Below are 18020 nucleotides of genomic sequence, written 5' to 3' on the forward strand. Positions count from 1 at the left end.
AACACGGAAGAAATTGCTAGACACCTCTTAAATTACACGTTTCTCAAGAGCATCTCTGAGAAGCGTGTGCCTGACTCGGGGGAGAAGAACCCACAGACACAGGGAGCCCCGCCCGGCTGGTGGCAGCCACCACGCATGCGCCTTCTGCCCGGGGTCGTCTGAGAGGCAGAAGGCTGGTTTCCTGTTTGGTAGGAAATACGTCTCAAAGATGGAAAAACGTCGTAAAAAAATCTGGTAAAACATCTGAAATTTATTAAACTTTTTGGTCAAAATAGTTGAACAAGTAAATACAACCCCATCTTACTAGAACTGCTTTACCTTAAGGGCCAGGGTTGACTGATACTTAGACAACTCTGTTCCACATCTCAGGTTTGTGAACTGCGTCAACCAATACGCAGTAATAGAATTACCTTTAAATTAAAATAAATGGACTTGCTGATTCTCTATTTCCGACGTAATGTGAGCTAACGTGGCATCCTGTTAACATTAATTCAGGGGAATGAGTTGACAAGACATTTGTTCTTGCATCTCCATATCACCAGTAACCAAAATACACCTTAATTTCAAGAGCAGCACGTGAGCCCCAGCTGTCCCGTCCCCTGGAGGACTGGGTCTCGGGCTCCTGTGTGAAATTTCACGGCAGCAAGCGCCAATCACTTAGTGTTGTTACCTCTGTATTTTTTTGTCTTGGGAAATCTTGATTTCCGATATCAACCTACTTTTAAAGTAAACCACCAAGGTACTGGTGGCATTACATAATAATTAAAATTGTTTAATTTTTGCTGCCTTGAAATGCAGTGAAATTCGTCATGCATATAATTCCAGCAGTTTTTAGAAGCCTGTTACCCTCTTCCCACGAAGTACTGTTACAAAGGTTTAAAAAGCACGTAAGTGTTCAACTGCAGTGAATTTGAGGCATACTTTAAACCACGTGTTACTTTTTCAGCAGCGATTCTGTTACTACTCCTTGGGATTTTCTTTCTCAGCGGCAGCTGCAGTTAAGGCTCTTTCCAGACCTTACCTGGTGTGTCAGATGTACCATTTCTACAGAAACAAAAAAGTTATGGAAGTTTGTGGATACATACGTTCAGAGTTTGAAGTACTGCACACGTTCCACCATTCTGTTAACGAAGGACAAAAGATTTTTAAAGTTGAATTCTGCATAATTTCATTATATGCAATTAAATCAAATAAAAAGACGATACTGATTTTGGACTTAAAAACACTTTTTAGAGTGTGTTGCTTTTATTAGGCGGTTACACCAGAGGCGCGATGGGAGTAAAGCGGCCTGAGCCCGCTCGGCCGAATCTCCGCGCCGGCCGAGGCTCTGCCTGGGCTGAGAGAGGCCGAGGGAAGGCGGGCAGCAGCCACGCACGTGGAGGCCCCAGGATGACAGCAGAGGAGGAGGAGAGCTCGACAGGAGCAGACACTGAATCTGACAGCTTTCCTCTTGGATGTTAACTTTTGGTCTATAAATTGGAAGGAAGGCTCAGACTTCAATAAATATGTTTATTTTAGCAATGGCCTCTTCTGAGTCCTGTCCATCACTCTGCTTCGAGCGGGCTTCTCACCTGAGCAGCGACACCCAGGGCTCACCTTGCTGAAGCAGAAGCCCGCGGGCACCCGCGCGGCCAGCCCGTGCAGTCTGGGCGGAGGCAGGAGGGCGTCCCTGCTCTTCACAGAGAGGATGTCGCCTGTCCTCTGGCACCAAACGAGCAGGCGCGATTCTGCACGAGACGCAGGTCCCGCTGCCTCCTTAGTTGGCCTTGTCCTGGAATATGTACAGGTTATTGGTGGCAGCCACGGCAATGATGTTCTCCACTGGGTGCCAGGCTGTGTGCAGAATCTTCTTGCTGAAGTCCAGGCTGTCCACGCTCACCTCGTCCTTCTTTCTCTTCCCACCTGCACACACTCTGCGAGGCTTCAAGCTGGCGCGAGGCTTGCTGTTCTCCCTGGAAGCTTCCAGCGTAACATCCCTCCATGTAGTCCTATCGAACATTCTGAAGAAGTTGTTGTAGGACCCAGTCATGATTGCACTGCTCAAAACAAGGACAGGAAGACTTCTAAGTGACCACCTCCAACCCCCAGCCCGGCCCGGCCCTGGACGCATGGATAGAGCTGCTTACCTCTCCTACCCCCAATTCTACACAGCAGGGTCATTTTTACAAATTAAAAATGAAAAATCATAATGGTCAGGAGAGAGATGCAGTGAGAATTTCTTCCTAAACTTCGTATACGTAATCCTATCAGTAAAAATAAATACAACGGAAAAAAGTAATGGATTTACACTTTTAATTACATTAACGTGTTTTCAAACAAGGTAAAAACCCCAACACAGTCACTGCCCCAGGCTCGGGTAACGGTCTGACCTCCTGCACTTTGCCCCAATTCGGCAGGGCTCCACACGTGCTCGAGAGACATTCGTGAGATCTGTTACCATCTTTGCTCACGACTGACCAGACAAGGTTTTAAAGTTCATTTTAATCTTAAAAGCGTTTTTCTTGTGAAGGAACAGGTATATAAATAGTTAGGAGGGGCCTCAGACACGGGGTCAGCGTGCAAGACAGCCGGGGCCTTCTTTCCCGACGCTCCAGATGCTGCAGCAGCGCCCGTGGTCTTTTCCCTTCCGGGCTGGTTCTGACGCCTTTCCGCGTCTCCACTGAAGCACACAGCACCGTGACGCGCTTCTATCACACTGGTGAAAACTTCGGGTCTCTCTACACAGCTAAGAGGAGAGTGGCTGGTTGCCGGCAAATGCTTCCACGTGCGTCCGGCCCCTGCCTCAGCGGGCCCGTCGGGCGCGGTAAGACCAGACTGCCCTGCGGCCTCCTCCTGGGCACCCTGGGCTCCCGGGCCATCCCCGCATCATCAGGGGCGGATCCTGAGGCCCCGCGAGGCGCATGCTGCCTCATTCACACGGCGCAGGGCTGACCCCGACTGTGCAAATCCTCATCTAAATCCTCGCACCACAAAAAAAGATAAGCTCTCCTGGCTTATCTCACCTGTACTGTTGAAGCCTGGAGTGCACACACCTCAGGGACGGAGGGGCCCCGTGTGGCGGTGGACGCAGCAGGGCCGTGCAGTGGGGCCCAGGAGGGCTGCCAGCAACTGGCACCTGCCCACATTAATTTCCACACAGAACACGATGTTCACAAAAGGATAAGCAACAAATGTGCTGATCTGAAGCTTACATTTGTGTTATTAAACTTAACCGCAGGGACTTCCCTGGTGGCGCAGTGGTTGGGAGTCCACCTGCCAATGCAGGGGACACGGGTTCGAGCCCTGGTCCAGGAAGATCCCACATGCCGTGGAGCAACTAAGCCCGTGCACCTCTCTAGAGCCCGCAAGCCTGCGCCTCAGAGCCCGTGCGCCACAACTACTGAAGCCCGCGTGCCTAGAGCCCGTGCTCTGCAACAACAGAAGCCACCGCAACGAGAAGCCCGTGCACCGCAAGCAAGAGTAGCCCCTGCTCGCTGCAACTAGAAAGCCTGCGCACAGCGACAAAGACCCAACACAGCCAAAAAAAAAAAAATATATATATATATATATATATAAAAACTTAACTGCAGTGATTATTCCGAACAGAGACCAATGAAAGAATTTTTTCGGGAAGGAGTATTTTATCATCAATGTTGATTAGAGGTGCTGGTGCGCGACAGAAATGAAAGCTGACCAACCTTCACGCCGTCCATTACGATTATTACTATTATTCAGCAGTCCTGACGGCACCTGCATGGGCGTGGATGTCCCCCCGGCCCGCTGCTCCACACGGCGGGAATGAGAGCCTTCCCCAGCACCTGGCCAGGTGCTGCCTAGGCGGGAACACCGCCAAACACAGGAGTAAGTGGACTTGCAACTTAATGGTGATGTCTGTGTTTGCTACAAACCTGGAGCACGATGAAGTGGGGCAAAACTTAACTTCTGGGCAGCGCCGTCCCAGGCGGAGTGACTGGGATGGTGGCAGAAACCTGGCTCTGCCCCCGCCCCCAACTCCACACAAGCTTCCAGGCAGGAAGGCAGGGCATGTTGGCAGGAGTGAGGGAACAGGCAGGCGCCACCAGAAAGCTTCAGGATGTGCCGGGGATGGTAATTTAAACGTATTTTGCAATATCTCAGATCTACCACAAAGCATAAAGAACCGTGCAGGGAACATTCCTATACATGGTTGTCCTTTGAACAGTTACACGGTCTTAAAAACAAAACCGTCTTTCATGCTCTAGACATCAGATGAGTCACTTGTGTGATTGCGTACAGGTCTGCGCAGCTGTAACCCTGGCTTTCACTGTGTCTGGTCCACACCATGAACAGAGGATGATTCCTCGTCCGTCCGCCCGCCCAGGGAGGAACCCCGACATGGCTCAGCTGCCTCCAGGGCACGTCTTGGAACGTGTTTTCTTGTCTGTATATTCGAGAGGTTCCCAGCCCACCCGGCCACTGCCAGGGAGCCTCAGAAGAAGGGCAGTGGCAGTGGTCATGCCCCCTGGCCTCCACCTCCACCCCAACATTTCCGTCACTCTGATGGATGTGAAGGGACGTCCCTGTTGCTTTGATCTGCTGATTACTAATGAGGATGTGTTGTTATTCATTCCCCCCGTTTCTGTTAATTCCCATTCATGAGCAGTTAGGACTTTCTCACTGACTTACGATTCTTCACGTATTCTGGATATTCATCTCTTTGTTAATTTTACGTGCTTTTGTGGGTTTTATTTCCATTGTTTTATTATGATATAAAGAAGCTTAAAGTCAATGTAGTTGGATCTCTTTGTCTGGGTTTGGGGCCTTGTTTAAGGCACATTCCTGCATGATCATTTATCTCTGGACACAATTTCAGGAAGCGAGTCAGAAGGGATCACGACACACCGCATCAGAGCGCCTTCCGGCTTCCACTGCCAGGCCGAGAGGTCTGCTCGCGGTCTGAACACCCTTTCTCCGAAGGCAATGGGTCTTTTCTCTCCTGGCTGCTTTTAAGATCTTTTCTTTGTTTTTGGTGCCCTGTAACTTCATTATGATCTGGATGTGGATCTCTGTGCTTATTGAATCTGTGTATTCATTCAGTCTTGCATCAGTTATAGAAAATTCCTGGCCATTAACACTTTAACTGCTACTTCTCCACAATCCTCCAATTTGGACACTTCTCTTCACTTAGGCTACGTTGGACCTTATCTGACCCTCCGTGTTTTCCAACCTTCCATGTTTTTTCTGTCTCTTTGGCTCTCTGAGCTGCATCCTGGATAATCTCTCCTGATCTTTCTTCTTAAAATATTTCTCATCTTCAGTTCACTAATTCAAGATCTTTTCAGCTTCACGGGGTCTGCTAAATTCACACAGTGATTTTTCAACGACTACAGTTTTCATTTCTAGAAGTCCTGCATGATGCTTTTCCAGATGTCCTGGGTGGTTTTCAATGGCCTGGTGGTTCCATGTTCAGGTTCCGGTTCCGTCCTTTCACCTGTGAGTATTTCCACATTCTCATCTTATATTCTGTGGCATATGATCTCAGTACCTGATTTCTCAGAGGTCACAGTTCTGTGGCTGTTTCTGCTGGCTTGCTCACACTGGCTTTCCTTCATGTGTTCGGTGCTTTTCACCTGTGAGCTCCTGTTTAAGTGATTTTAATCTGGGGAAATCCTGAGCCCTGGAGCACTGGGAAAGACAAATCCGCCACGGGTGCCAGGCACCCCTACGTGTTTTCAGTGCGTTTGCCAAGAATGCGTTTCTTCAGCGCTCTCTCCCTGGGCCACATCTCAGGGCTGCAGCCTTGTTTACCACTCTCAGCTTGACCCCCAAGCTGAGTGTGTGCCGGTGTGAGGCCAACCCCGCTCCGTGAGCGGCCTCTGCCCGGGCCCCCTGTGTCACCCCCCCAAGGCACTGTGACCAAGCTCGTGCTGCTCTGCTGTGCTCTGAGGAGTGAGGTCCTCTCCTCTGACCCAGGGGCCCTGTGTCTGCCGCAGGAGACACTAACAGGTGGCACGTCAGCCTGTGAACAGTGCGGATGCCCGGGGCTGCCTGTCTGCTGGGACTTACCCTCAGTGAGCTTCTCCAGGTCAGTACAAATACAAACACACGTCCCTGGCGGGGAGGGAGGCTCATGGTCACAAAGGTCAGGGGACTTCATTCACTCCAATCCAAGGTCTCAGACAGATACATTTCCCTCGGGACGCATCTGAATGTAGATGGATGCCTTTTCCATAACCCCGAGGGTCCCAGTTTCAACTGCCAACCCTGTGTGGGTCCAGGGCCACAGCTCTTGTACCCTCCTGGGCTGCAGGTTCCTGGTTCCAGCTGGTGCCCTGAGGCCAGCGAGGGCTCCCTCCTAGTTCCTGCTTCCTCTTCACTCCTGGCCTTACTGGTTGTGAGCTCAACTATACCCACAAAGAGATTTGTGGTGTGACATCTGATGTTTCTAGGTGTTTGTGCCAAAGGGTTTCTCAGAACGTCCGTCAGTCCGTCTCTGAAAGTGGCGAGGTCCTCTGCTCACTGACACCCTTGACAAGCAGCACACGGCACAGAATCCATCACAGACGATGCAAGCTCATCTCCTTCCATCACGTGAGGTGCGACATTTCGTAGAATATGAAGCAGACCTCTCGGCAGCACTAGTACTGCTGTCACCTCTAAGACACGCACAGAAAGGTGGCGGAGGCCTCAAACCGCCTCATCACGAGGTAGACCGCGGAGTCACACCAGCCACCCCCACTCTGTCCAAGCACAGCAGCGACTCTGAGGTCTCGTCCTCCACTTGTCCCCAAAGGCAAACTGGAACGTGGCCATCCCACACACGCCACAGTAACTAACCTCCCCACCGCCTTCCTTTCACTCATCTTGGAAATAACAACAAAAAAAGAAATTATCGTCCACTAAGCGTTTTAAAAACAGCCAACATGAACCCTGTACTACGCTTGCTGTTTAAATACAAGGTGGAATCATAAGCAAGGTGAGAAGTGTGTCCAGACATCCCATGTTTCCCACCTTGCTAGGGCCACCTCACAGATGGCCTGGAAAACCAAGCCCATCGGGACTCCTCCTGGCAGCCCGGCCCGCCTCTGAGGACGTCAGCGTGCTTCGGGCCTGGTCACGACGCAGGTCTCACCTGTCGGAGCCGTTCCAGCAGCACTCAAACTTGTCAAAGATGCAGTCATTTTCGTACAGGGAACACAGCTTGCTTCGAAGGTACTCGTGGACCTTAATGAAAGGACAGGAAGGTCAGAGGGACGGCTGCGTGCAAGGCGTGGCAGGGTCCATGCCGCGGCCTCACCTGGTGGGTCTCGACAGGCCGGCTCTCCATGTTGAGGTCCCACACCTTCACCGACAGGTAGTCTCGGGTCATCATGTACCGGCCGCTGTGGCTGAATTTCACGTCGGACACAGAAGAGATTATTTCTGAGAAGAAGGACCTACTGCTGGGGTCTTCCGGCTCTTCAAAAACTGGAAAATACAATGTTTTCAGCTTCTGTTTAAAAACCAGAGAACAAATCATTTTAAAGTCCAAGCGAGACTCGGGCCCTCCCCCGACACCGCTGCGGCCTCCCATCTTCCTGAAGCGCAGGCCCCAGGCTCACCCAGGCCTGGGCTTGCAACCCAGAACGCTGCTCGGGCACTCTGAGTGCATCCTGGTGAGGCCTCTGCATCAACCTGACGCTTCCCTGCAGATCCTCGAATGCCAGTCCCTAGCAAACCCCGTCCCATCCTGTCCCTGGCACAGAAAGACACAAAGGGCGCTACAGCAGACGCCGACACGGTGCCCCGAGCGCCCTGGGGCGACGAGCCTGCGAGTGCGCTGCAGGGCCCGGCCCTTAGCCGCGAACGCCTGGGTCAGATTTTAACACCGGAACAGTCCCATCTGCCAAAGCCTGTCAGGAAAGGGGTTTTCCTTCACTATTCAACAGTCGAGACTTAGGCTAACAAAACCGAACTACTAGTTTCAGAAAGATTCTACAGGCGTCCATGGCAGACCTTTCTTTCCCTGACACTTCTGCTTTCTCAGCAGTAACTCGAGTGCCCCCTCACTCGCCCCCTGCCCATGCGCCAGACCCCAGAGCCCCCAGTGCACTGTCGAGCCTGTGGCTTGGTGAACTTTGGGTGAGGATTTCTGTACTTCCTTTCATTTGCAGCGGCTTGTGATTTTCTTTTTTTGTTTTTGTTTTTTGTTTTTTTCTCTTTTATTGCGGTACGCGGGCCTCTCACTGTTGTGGCCTCTCCCGTTGCGGAGCACAGGCTCCGGACGCGCAGGCTCAGCGGCCATGGCTCACGGGCCCAGCCGCTCCGTGGCACGTGGGACCTTCCCGGACCGGGGCACGAACCCGCGTCCCCTGCATCGGCAGGCGGACTCTCAACCACTGCGCCACCAGGGAAGCCCTGATTTTCTTTTTTTAATGTAGGAACCTATGTTTGTTGAGTCTGCATTTGAAGTTGATTATAAGCAAGCTGGTGGCAATACTCTGAGCATTTACTCAAATAAGTAACTTTGCTGACAAATAAAACTACTCCTGGAATCTAAAATTGTTACTCACGAGTGTTCTCTTGAAAACATAGGCCAGACATTAGAAAAGACTCATTGTTCATTGCAGGAATTCTACTGAAGTACAAAGTTCTTTTAAAACACACTATAGGGGCTTCCCTGGTGGTCCAGTGGTTGAGAATCCGCCTGCCAATGCAGGGGACATGGGTTTGAGCCCTGGTCCATGAAGATCCCACATGCCGCGGAGCAACTAGGCCTGTGCGCCACAACTGCTGAGCCTGTGCTCTAGAGCCCACGTGCTGCAACGACTGAAGTCCGCGGGCCTAGAGCCCGTGCTCCGCAACAGGAGAAGCCACCGCCGTGAGAGGCCTGCACACACAACGGAGAGTGGCCCCTGCTCGCCGCAACTAAAGAAGGCCTGCAAGCAGCAAACACGACCCAACACAGCCAAAAATAAATAATTAAAATAAATAAATTTATTTAAAAAACTCCAAAAAACAAAGAAACACACTATAGTGGACTTCCCTGGCAGGCCAGTGGTTAAGACTCTGTGCTTCCACTGCAAGGGGCACGGGTTCGATCCCGGACTGGGGAAGATCCCACATACCACGCAGTGTGGCCAAAAAAAAAAAAAAAAAAAAAAAAAACACAAAAAGAAAACCACAAACCCCAAAAACCAAAAAAATAAAACTGCAAGAAACCCCCCTCCCCCCCTCCCCCTATACTTTAGCCTCAAAAAGAGACAGAATGAGGCAAAAAGGCTCCTAAGAGCCAGTCATCAAGGACACTTCCCATCAGGCTCTGTTGGAGCTGCCCCACTTTACGACAGGAGACACTCTGGACAGACTGACCGATACACTGACTTAGCTGCAGGACCAAGTGTCCAGAACACGAAAACCCACGGCGCTCCAGGCTGGGATGGCGTCACTGCTCAGTACTTGGGAACGTGTTGGCAAAGTTCTCAGGACACACTCTGTATGTCTTGGGACACACTCTGTATGTCTTGTGACACACAGACTTCTGGTTTTCTACAAAGTAGGGCCTGTTGGTTATGGCTAAAAATAAAAACAAAACCAAAGCTCTCCTCACCTAGAAGGACTTCAGGACTCAGTGGATTAAAGACTAGACTTTCACCTCAGGGAACTGCCTTCAAGTTCAGCGAAGCTCTGTGGGAACAGAGCCCATTCCGAGAGCCGAGAAAGGTCACAGGTGGACTGCGTCTCCAGCCTCAGCAGAGGTCCTAGTGCACAGAGGTGGAGGCGACAAGGGGCTCTCACTGGGCCCACCCAGGGAGGCGGACGCTGCATGGAAGTGCTGGCAGGAGTGACCTGCGGGCTCCACCGCGGCGCCACAAAAGCAGGGCCTCTCGCTCCGCACCCCGCCAGCAGCGCTGTGAGGACCAAGGCCGGCCTATGCTCGCGCAGGCACATGCGTAACAAAGAGCGCCTCTAAGTCTTCGGGGGCGGCTCAGCGCCCAGACAACATGGGCTCTAGACGGGACGTTTATGTACACGCCTGGCACTTACACTTGGAGTGGCGGTCGCACAGGGCGGAGGAGCGCATGTCGCACAGTCTGATGGTCCCCTTGCTGCTGCTGTAGACGAGCACGTTACACTGGTGCGGGTGGAACTCGGCCGCTGTGATCACCTCTGTCAGCTCTTCCATGTTGGCAGGCTTGATGTCCACGATGTCTGAAGCGCACAGTTAAGGCAGGGCGCTCGCAGGCATGAGATAACCCACGTGACGAGGTTTAAGAGATTAGGTGTGGAGGAGGCGATTACAGTACTGTATGCCGGGCAAGCACACCAGTAAGAGGATCTACGTTAATACCCTAATCAGACTCCAGTAACGTGCCTGACAGGGGCCACGGCCACGCAGATACGAGGGCTGCTTTCATCTCGCTGCTACTGCTAGCATTCTAGGAAGGGACTTTCAGAGCAACATGACACACGTTAAAAGATAAGGAAGCAAGCAAGTGCCCATCTGCACAGAAGTCCCATAGTAGCATCCACAAAATGACACAGACACACGAGCACTGCCAGGTTCCACAAGATTCTGCTTTGCTAAGTATCTGACACCAAGAGCTTGCCCGAAGTAGGCAGAACGACGTCACATGCTAGGTTGCCAAATACAGAACTCACTCAACTGGAGAAACAAGGAAGTGTACAATTTGGCTTTGGGCCAAGATAGGATAGCAGGAACAGATGACAACTAAGGAAGCTAAAAAACTTGGTGACACTACAGCTCAAGTCTCCAGACACCACACACCGTGGGCAGGGACCCTGGAGGGACTGGAGCCCTACAGTGCCCAGCACGCCGTCGTGGCTGTCTCCAGGCCACCGTGCAGAGCGGGGACCAGGCTGAGCCCGCTGACCGCCTGGAGTCCGGGGAAGCACACGAGGCACGCAGGGCCGGGTGCCGGAGAAGAGTGGCCAACAGGCTCTGGAGGGCCAGTCAGCAAAGGCCTGTGAGGACACTGCCCAGCTGGGGAAGGAGCCACGCCCAGAGATGAGAGAACGGCACCCCAGCTCATGCGAGAGCTCGCCAAAGAGCAAAGCTGGGCTGAAAGTGAAGTGGGAGGGGAGGAGCCACGAGGGCACCAACTAACTGGCCCCTGTGAGTGGATCCAAGGTGTTTTTAAAGTGCTAACAGATAGGGGCTGCCCTGGTGGCGCAGTGGTTAAGAATCCGCCTGCCAAAGCAGGGGACGTCCCACAGGTTTGAGCCCTGGTCCAGGAAGATCCCACATGCCGTGGTGCAACTAAGCCCGTGCGCCATGACTACTGAGTCTGTGCTCCAGAGCCCACGAGCCACAGCTACTGAAGCCCGTGTGCCTTGAGCCCGTGCTCCGCAACGAGAAGGCACTGCACCGCAACGAAGAGTAGCCCCCGCTTGCCCCAACTAGAGAAAGCCCCTGTGCAGCAACGGAGACCCAACGCAGCAAAAAATAAAAAAAACAAACCAAAAAAACATTATATATATATGTATATATATAAAAGTGCTAACAGATAGCAGAAAGCACGTGCCTGTTTCTGTGCTGTGTGATCTCAGTTGCAATGAAGGGCATTTGAAGCATGACGGTGGGACAAAATCTTTAAGAAAACCATGAAAGATACAACTGCATAAATGAACCCTTCATGAATTAGAGTCCTCACAAATCACTGAGAGAAAATGTGAGCTTCTGACAGGAGAAAAAAATGACAAAGGACAGACTCTGAGACAAAGGGGTGTAATGAAGATGAGATGACCTATCCAAGAACGATCCTATAAAAATGCTGCGATATCCACCTGACGAAGGATACTAAAACTTCTGTCTGTGATTTCTAAATGCCATAGATTAATTCTCAGGTCATCTGCAGAAAGATACGTTTCATGATCACTATTTACTGAAATGGAATTTATATGATATGTGTGAGCATTTGCAAAAACTCGTCGTGGACTTGCTTCTACCATGAGGTCCATGGGCTTCAATATTGGGACCTAAAAATGGAAGGAAATAGGAATTCAAAACAAAGATCCCAGCAGCAGAAAATCAGAACACTTACAGTAGGTAACAACAAGGAACAAATGTGTGTGCACAGTTAAGTAACAGCAGGTACAGACAACACCCCAAATAAGCAATAGCTTCTGGCTGCTCGGTAAGCAGATGGCCCCTGACACTGATGCCTGATGTGGGGCCTGAGTTGAGCCCCCCTTCCTCCTCTGGCCTCGCAGCCGCGGCCTCCAGAGTGAGAGCAGGCGCATCTCCTCGTCCCCCCACGCCCCCCGCGCCCTCAACAGGGCTGGGCAGGTGGGGTGCAGGGACTGGGCGGGGGGAGCATGCCTCTCCTGACCTGGTGCCCGCGACGCGGTACATCCAGCCCACAGATGGCAGCGGAGCTGCTCACTTAGATGGCAGAGGCATGTTGGGTACGTACGTTATACTTCAATAAAACGTTTTTTAAAAAAGGCACAGAAACCCCGACTGTGATGAGTGCTGTGGCCAGGAAGGCTCCCAGGGAAGGGGACGTCCACACAGAAAGGGAAAGGGAGGAGAGGTCAGCCGGGCCAAGGACGAGAGAGAGAGCCGGCACAAGAGTGGCCAAAGCCAAAGGCACAGTCGTGGGTGACGGTGTCACACGTGCGAAAAAAAGGAAAAAGGCCCAGCATCACTGACATCTAGTGGGGAGGAAAACAGAAGCTTTAAAATCAAAATAGAAAACTAAAGTGTGCTATTTTTTAAATTAAAAACCCAAGGAGTGTACCTAGAAAGGGTAGGAGAGAATCTCTTAATTGAGTTTTCTCCAGCCAAAATGCTGTAAAAATGAACTTGGGGAAACATGTATAAAAATACTCCCCTCATTTTAAACCAGCCAAGTGCTGAGCACACGCTTCCCTCCTCTTGTGCAGGAGCTGTTGGTTCCACAAGGGACAGGACAGACCTGTCATGCCCTCTAACAAGTCTCTAATTAATCAAAACGTGAAACAACTGTAATATGGGTAACAGAAGGAGCCCCTTTCTGGCACCCAAATAATTTAAGAGGAGAACAAAATTTCTGTTCCCCTTTCAAAATTTTGTTTTCCTCTTAAAGTTCAAAGGAGTCCATGAACTCACAAAGGTAAATCCACATACAGAGTGACCTGGCCTGCGATCTCTCCCCCGCCGCAGCCCACCCTGCAACTGTGATGACCTCACACCTGTCACATGCTTCGCCATGGCCACGGACGAGACCAGCTTGGTTAGGCTAATTGTAGAACAGCAGCCTTGACCAGAGTGAAGACTGGGCCTCAGAAGCCCTTACAGACTTCCCACAGCTGGGACGGATGTGAGCATCACGGTGGAGAAGCAGGCCTGGCTGGGAGGCAGGGGGCTCCCTGGAGAGAGGGAGCGTGTCGGGCCGGGTGCAGGGGAGAGGCGGCCGAGACAGGGGATTCAGGTGCACCCACAGGGCACCCCAGGCCTCATCCTTCCAGCGCACTTAGTTTCCAAGGAGCAGTTTACATGGTGGTAACTGTAAAACTAGTGTTACTGTCACCAACAGTGATTTGCCTACAAACTGTCACTAATTCACGGGTGGGAAAGCAGCAGCATGGCACAGAGAAACCACCATTTGGATCAGAACATCTTGGTTCAAAGTAGGGTTTAGATTTGAGCAAATTACACAGCTTTCTTGGCCTCAACTCCCTGGAAACAGGGCAATACCACTGACCTACAAGTTCCCACCCCACCCTTCTCCTTGGCAGTGCTTACCTGTTACACCCTGTGCTCCTGTCGGGAGCACCCCTGCACGCTGGGCTGCGACTCCGTGCTGCGCGCCTGCTGCCCCAGCACCTGCGTGCGCGCGGCCAGCAGAGCACGGGGAAAGAGACCGAAACCCACCACACGCACCCTGGCCGGGGCCCTGCAGGGAGTGGGATGGGGAGCTTCCTGCAATTCCGTGCCCTCCTCTGTAGCTCCTCAGCTACCAATACAATGTGTCCACCCACTAGGTCTTCACCTGATAGATCGCACTTCCACAAAGGTTTTAAACCTCTCTGAAAAACCAACCAACTGGCCAACAGCTTTCTAATGAACCAGGCGGTCGGTTCGGGGAGCGCCTCTAAGTCACCGCTGGTCTCCGCTGTGGCCCGGCCCATCGGCAGCACCCTGGGGTCTTAACCAGGGCGCATCTGGGCAGGATTCAAGCTTGTTTAATCTCCTTCTCATACTCCATTTAATTAAAGGCACCACCCCAGGACACTAGATTTTAAGTTGTACTCAATTTCATAGATGTTAAAATGTGAAAAAAATCGAGGTATTAGAATTGATAAAACACAGTCATTTCATACTGTACCTAGGGGCACCAAAGAGGGAGTGAAGAATTTATTTTAAAAAAAGAAAAAGAAGAAGTAATGCTGCTCATGGATTGATGGGCAAAGAATTCTGGTCAGAATCTGCCTTAGCTAACTCAGAGGAAATCCAGTGAAGGCCATCCTGCTGGTCCACAGGTCATCTCTCAATCTGCAACCCGCGCTGCTTCCTCCAGGGAAGTGTGCCGAGTTCCATCTGCTCCAACCCCACCAATGTGCTACTCTGAACCTTCAGAGTGAAAGGCAGTGGATGTTTTTAGAAAGATTTCTTATGGAATTAAACCAGAGTCTTTTCTTTAGTAGTAGTATATTTTCTGAAGATGTGTGACTTTTTTGTTTTCGTGAGAATACAAGGACTCCCATTTTAACAAGTATACATAAAAATGATTACAAATAACTTTCAAGATCAAGAAGACAGATCCCACAGTATTTCTATTTAACAGTATTTTCTAAACAGCTGACTTAAGCATCATTACTGATTAATTTATGACAAGTATCGGCTAGTTGAAAGAAAATGTGACGTATACCCGTAGTGCCGTGATTCTAAGTGGATCTCGAAGTCGTCCATCTTCATCTTTTAAGTTATAGCCTTCTGCTCTTTTATCCCGTTCACTTATTTTCCATAATTTAATAGTTTTATCTGAAAATAAAAACCTCATTCTCCATATTAAAAGAAAAACCATATATCATGCACCACTATTAGTTGAGTATCATACAAGAAAACTCTGTGGTTCTATGCTGGTTAAGAAGCTAGGAGTATTTGAACATTAGTACTTCCAGCTGTATATGAACATTTTGTTTCCTACAATAAGTAAAGATGTAGAAACGTCTGCAGAGTTGAGAAATGTAATACTGCGAGTGTGTGTGTGTTTGCGTACTTTGAGTTTTCAACCTGAGTTTTCTTCCTGCCTACCTAATGCTTTACCCTCCCCCAAAGTTTAAAGCAGAGGTAACCTCTAGAAGGGCTAAAATCAAAAAGAATCTACACACAGAAAATTAAAAACCCAGCCTTAACGCAAAGGGCCACATAAGGAGAAAAGCTCTTACCGTTTGTAGAGAGCAGAAAACGAGCAGCGCCCTGTTGTGGTAGCCACCTAATCTTATTAATTTTTTCTTCAATTTCTAGACTCTTCAAATAGTCAAACTCTGGTTCGTGACTTTGAAAGGTACTGTAAACGTTATATTCCCCCCTGGAATGAGGGCGGCTTTTATTCTGCAAGGAAACATGAAGCCATTTTAATGAACAAAGCACAGTGCAGAGAAACTTCAGTTCTCCCAATTTGAATATCAAATGACCACACACATTTTTAAAAGTTAATAAAAATCCTGGGTCAAAAAAATGTCAAACAGATGACGCTCAGAATTACTTTACTTGGAAGAAACAAATAAGAGAGCTGACTCCGCAGCTTCCTCTTGCACTTCCGGGCATCTGCTCTAGGGCAGGGTGTGGAGTCGAGCTTCCCTGCCAGTAAGTACACTGGCTCTGGCTGCCTCTGTGCTACCGCTACCGGGGCAGCTCTGAGAGAGGCTGAAGGGCCCACAGAGGCGGCAGCGGTTGCCATCTGGCCCCGTGGAGAGTCAGCTGGGCCGGCCCAAGCCCTCCAGGGCTGAGCCACGGGGACGCACACTTCCCCGTCACCTGGGACAGCCAGCAGCACACAGCTGCGCCGCCAGGGAAGGGGACTGCCAATCGGCAGAGTCACAAACGAGCAGTTACGGCAAAGGAGCCACGGAGGGCAAATCCTGCAGCACGTGTAAGAGAAGCAAGCTGTGCAAACACACCCACAGGAAGATCCTCTTATGAAAAACGTCAACACACACGACAATTCTACACGTTGCAGTAAAAACAAAAGGACAAGCTATGGCCAACTCGGGGGAGGCAGAGGGATAATAAGATAGGATGTGGAAGTAACATGGAAAGACAGAATGGGGGAGGGGCACAGCGTGTGCTTCACCTACACGCCCAGGGTTTCCTTTTCTAAAGGAATGAAAGCCCGAGTGGTGGGTTCATAAGTATATTTATATTAATCCCTGAAATCTTCTGCATGTCCAAAATGACATTTTCTATGAAATAGTAAATATTTCATAATTAAAACTCAAGGAGACCAGTATTTTAATTCTTGTTCTATAACCAGTATCTAAAATCTTACATTTTTAACACATTAGTGTGTGTGTCAAGTAAATTGAACTAAACAAATAACCTTCATGTCTAGATAGATACCCCTTTACGTTTCTGAAGCAAGATCATGTATTATGAGAAAAATCCCCCCAAACTCCCTCCATCTCTCTACCGCGCTGCCCCTTGCGATCAAGCGATCCTCAGCAGGACCGTGGAAATCCCTGCCCCGTGTCCCACGGGTGTGCTGGACTACAGGCTTATGCTATTCACACTACTCTCCTGCTTCGTGGCCCTCACGCTCTCTATGAAAAAGCCTAATACACCAACCGGTACTTCTAACTCTCAAGTGAACAAACCGTGACTGAAATATTTAAAAGGGAAAATCTGTGGAATCGGTCAGTCCCATGCTTCAGACACGAGTCCCATCACAGCGCTGCCCGTCCTTCCCAGGCCACTCTCTCCGGGAACAGCGCCCTGCCTCTAACGCTGCCACTAACTGCCCTGATCTCTGCCCTCAACTCCTGAAACCCAAGGCCCCTGCTAATCCCCCGGCCTTGTCCTCCACCGGAGACCTCGCATCAGCGCCTGAGGGCCTGTCCAGGGAGAGGGAGGGACTCTGAGGAAGGCTGGCAGGGCACAGCGACTGGACTCTCAGCAGGAGAGTGGGGCGGGAGCTGCCGAGACTGCTGGTCCAGCTGCGGGGAGCATGGGGACGACGAGGAGGCGGGCCTCGCTTTGTCTGGGAACATGCTGATTCCCAGTTACAGTTCTGATGTTACTGGACGGACCATGCAGAGGGACGGCATTCTGCAGAGGGGTGGGAGCCGCGGAGCCACGTCCACAGACTCTGCTCGCCCCAGATTGACACGCTAGAGTCCCTTGGACAGAGGGCTCCACCACTAACATGGGAAAAAAGTTCGAAAATCACGTTGCCGTAGTTTGCGATGGCTCCCTCCTGACTGAACGTCCTGCACCTTCCCCAGCCAAGCAGGGTGCTGCTCTATCCTCCAGGAACCTCTACGCTTCACTGATGCTAAAACACATATTTTGACACCTCTGAAAGCTTACTGCAGTTTCTAATCGAGAGCTGCTGCAGTTTAACAGGCAGCAGCCTCATCCCAGTGGTGCTGCAATATCATCAACTGTCTCTTTGATGATGGATGAAGACAGAGTCTTACCCACACTGGAAACACTCCAGTCCACAATGAGGATTATACAGCAACCACTAAAATATCTGAAAGGCAGATGGGATACAAAACCTCTTTTTATATTAACCAAAATATGAAGAAAAAGATGGGGAAAAAAGTTGCCCAGGATTTATGAAGTTACAGTTGGTCGGGCTTATCAAATTTAAACAATTTTAGGGACCTGCTACTGTACAAAACTGTAGCAACATTGACTTAATACATCTTCACTGAACACAATATGATAACTTCTCAAAACTACAATACTTAACACATTTTATAGCAAGATGCTTGAGTTTTATAATCTTTCATATTTGAAGCTAGCATATTTCTAGGTTTAAACAATGACCCCCGAAAACAAGAAAAAACTTCATTTTCTAAAAGGACATCATTCAAATGGCAGACTTTACGGAGCTAAAAGTGAACTCTTA

The 18020-nt window shown here is 50.3% G+C and overlaps 1 protein-coding gene across 2 annotated transcripts in view; it reads right to left on the bottom strand.

The window, feature by feature from the left end:
• Positions 1–230: 230 nt before the first annotated feature.
• The window catches only part of PPP2R2D (protein phosphatase 2 regulatory subunit Bdelta), a 44818-nt gene continuing 27028 nt past the window's right edge, over positions 231–18020 (bottom strand). Inside the window, exons 4-11 of one of the 2 annotated variants that reach the window (XR_009559242.2) lie at positions 15334–15499; positions 14814–14926; positions 11760–11937; positions 9985–10149; positions 7256–7425; positions 7091–7182; positions 1597–2036; positions 231–1121 (exon numbers count right to left, since the gene is read on the bottom strand). Coding sequence is in view for 1 of the 2 variants with exons in the window: in XM_030832115.3 (XP_030687975.1) it covers positions 1757–2036; positions 7091–7182; positions 7256–7425; positions 9985–10149; positions 11760–11937; positions 14814–14926; positions 15334–15499 (1164 nt within the window). In the remaining variant the exon portion in view is untranslated. Of the gene's footprint in view, positions 2037–7090; positions 7183–7255; positions 7426–9984; positions 10150–11759; positions 11938–14813; positions 14927–15333; positions 15500–18020 lie in introns of both variants that reach the window. The other variant, XM_030832115.3, reaches the window with a different exon arrangement.

Source organism: Globicephala melas, chromosome 16 (genome assembly GCF_963455315.2).
Source record: "Globicephala melas chromosome 16, mGloMel1.2, whole genome shotgun sequence".
In the NCBI taxonomy this organism is placed as follows: domain Eukaryota; kingdom Metazoa; phylum Chordata; class Mammalia; order Artiodactyla; family Delphinidae; genus Globicephala; species Globicephala melas.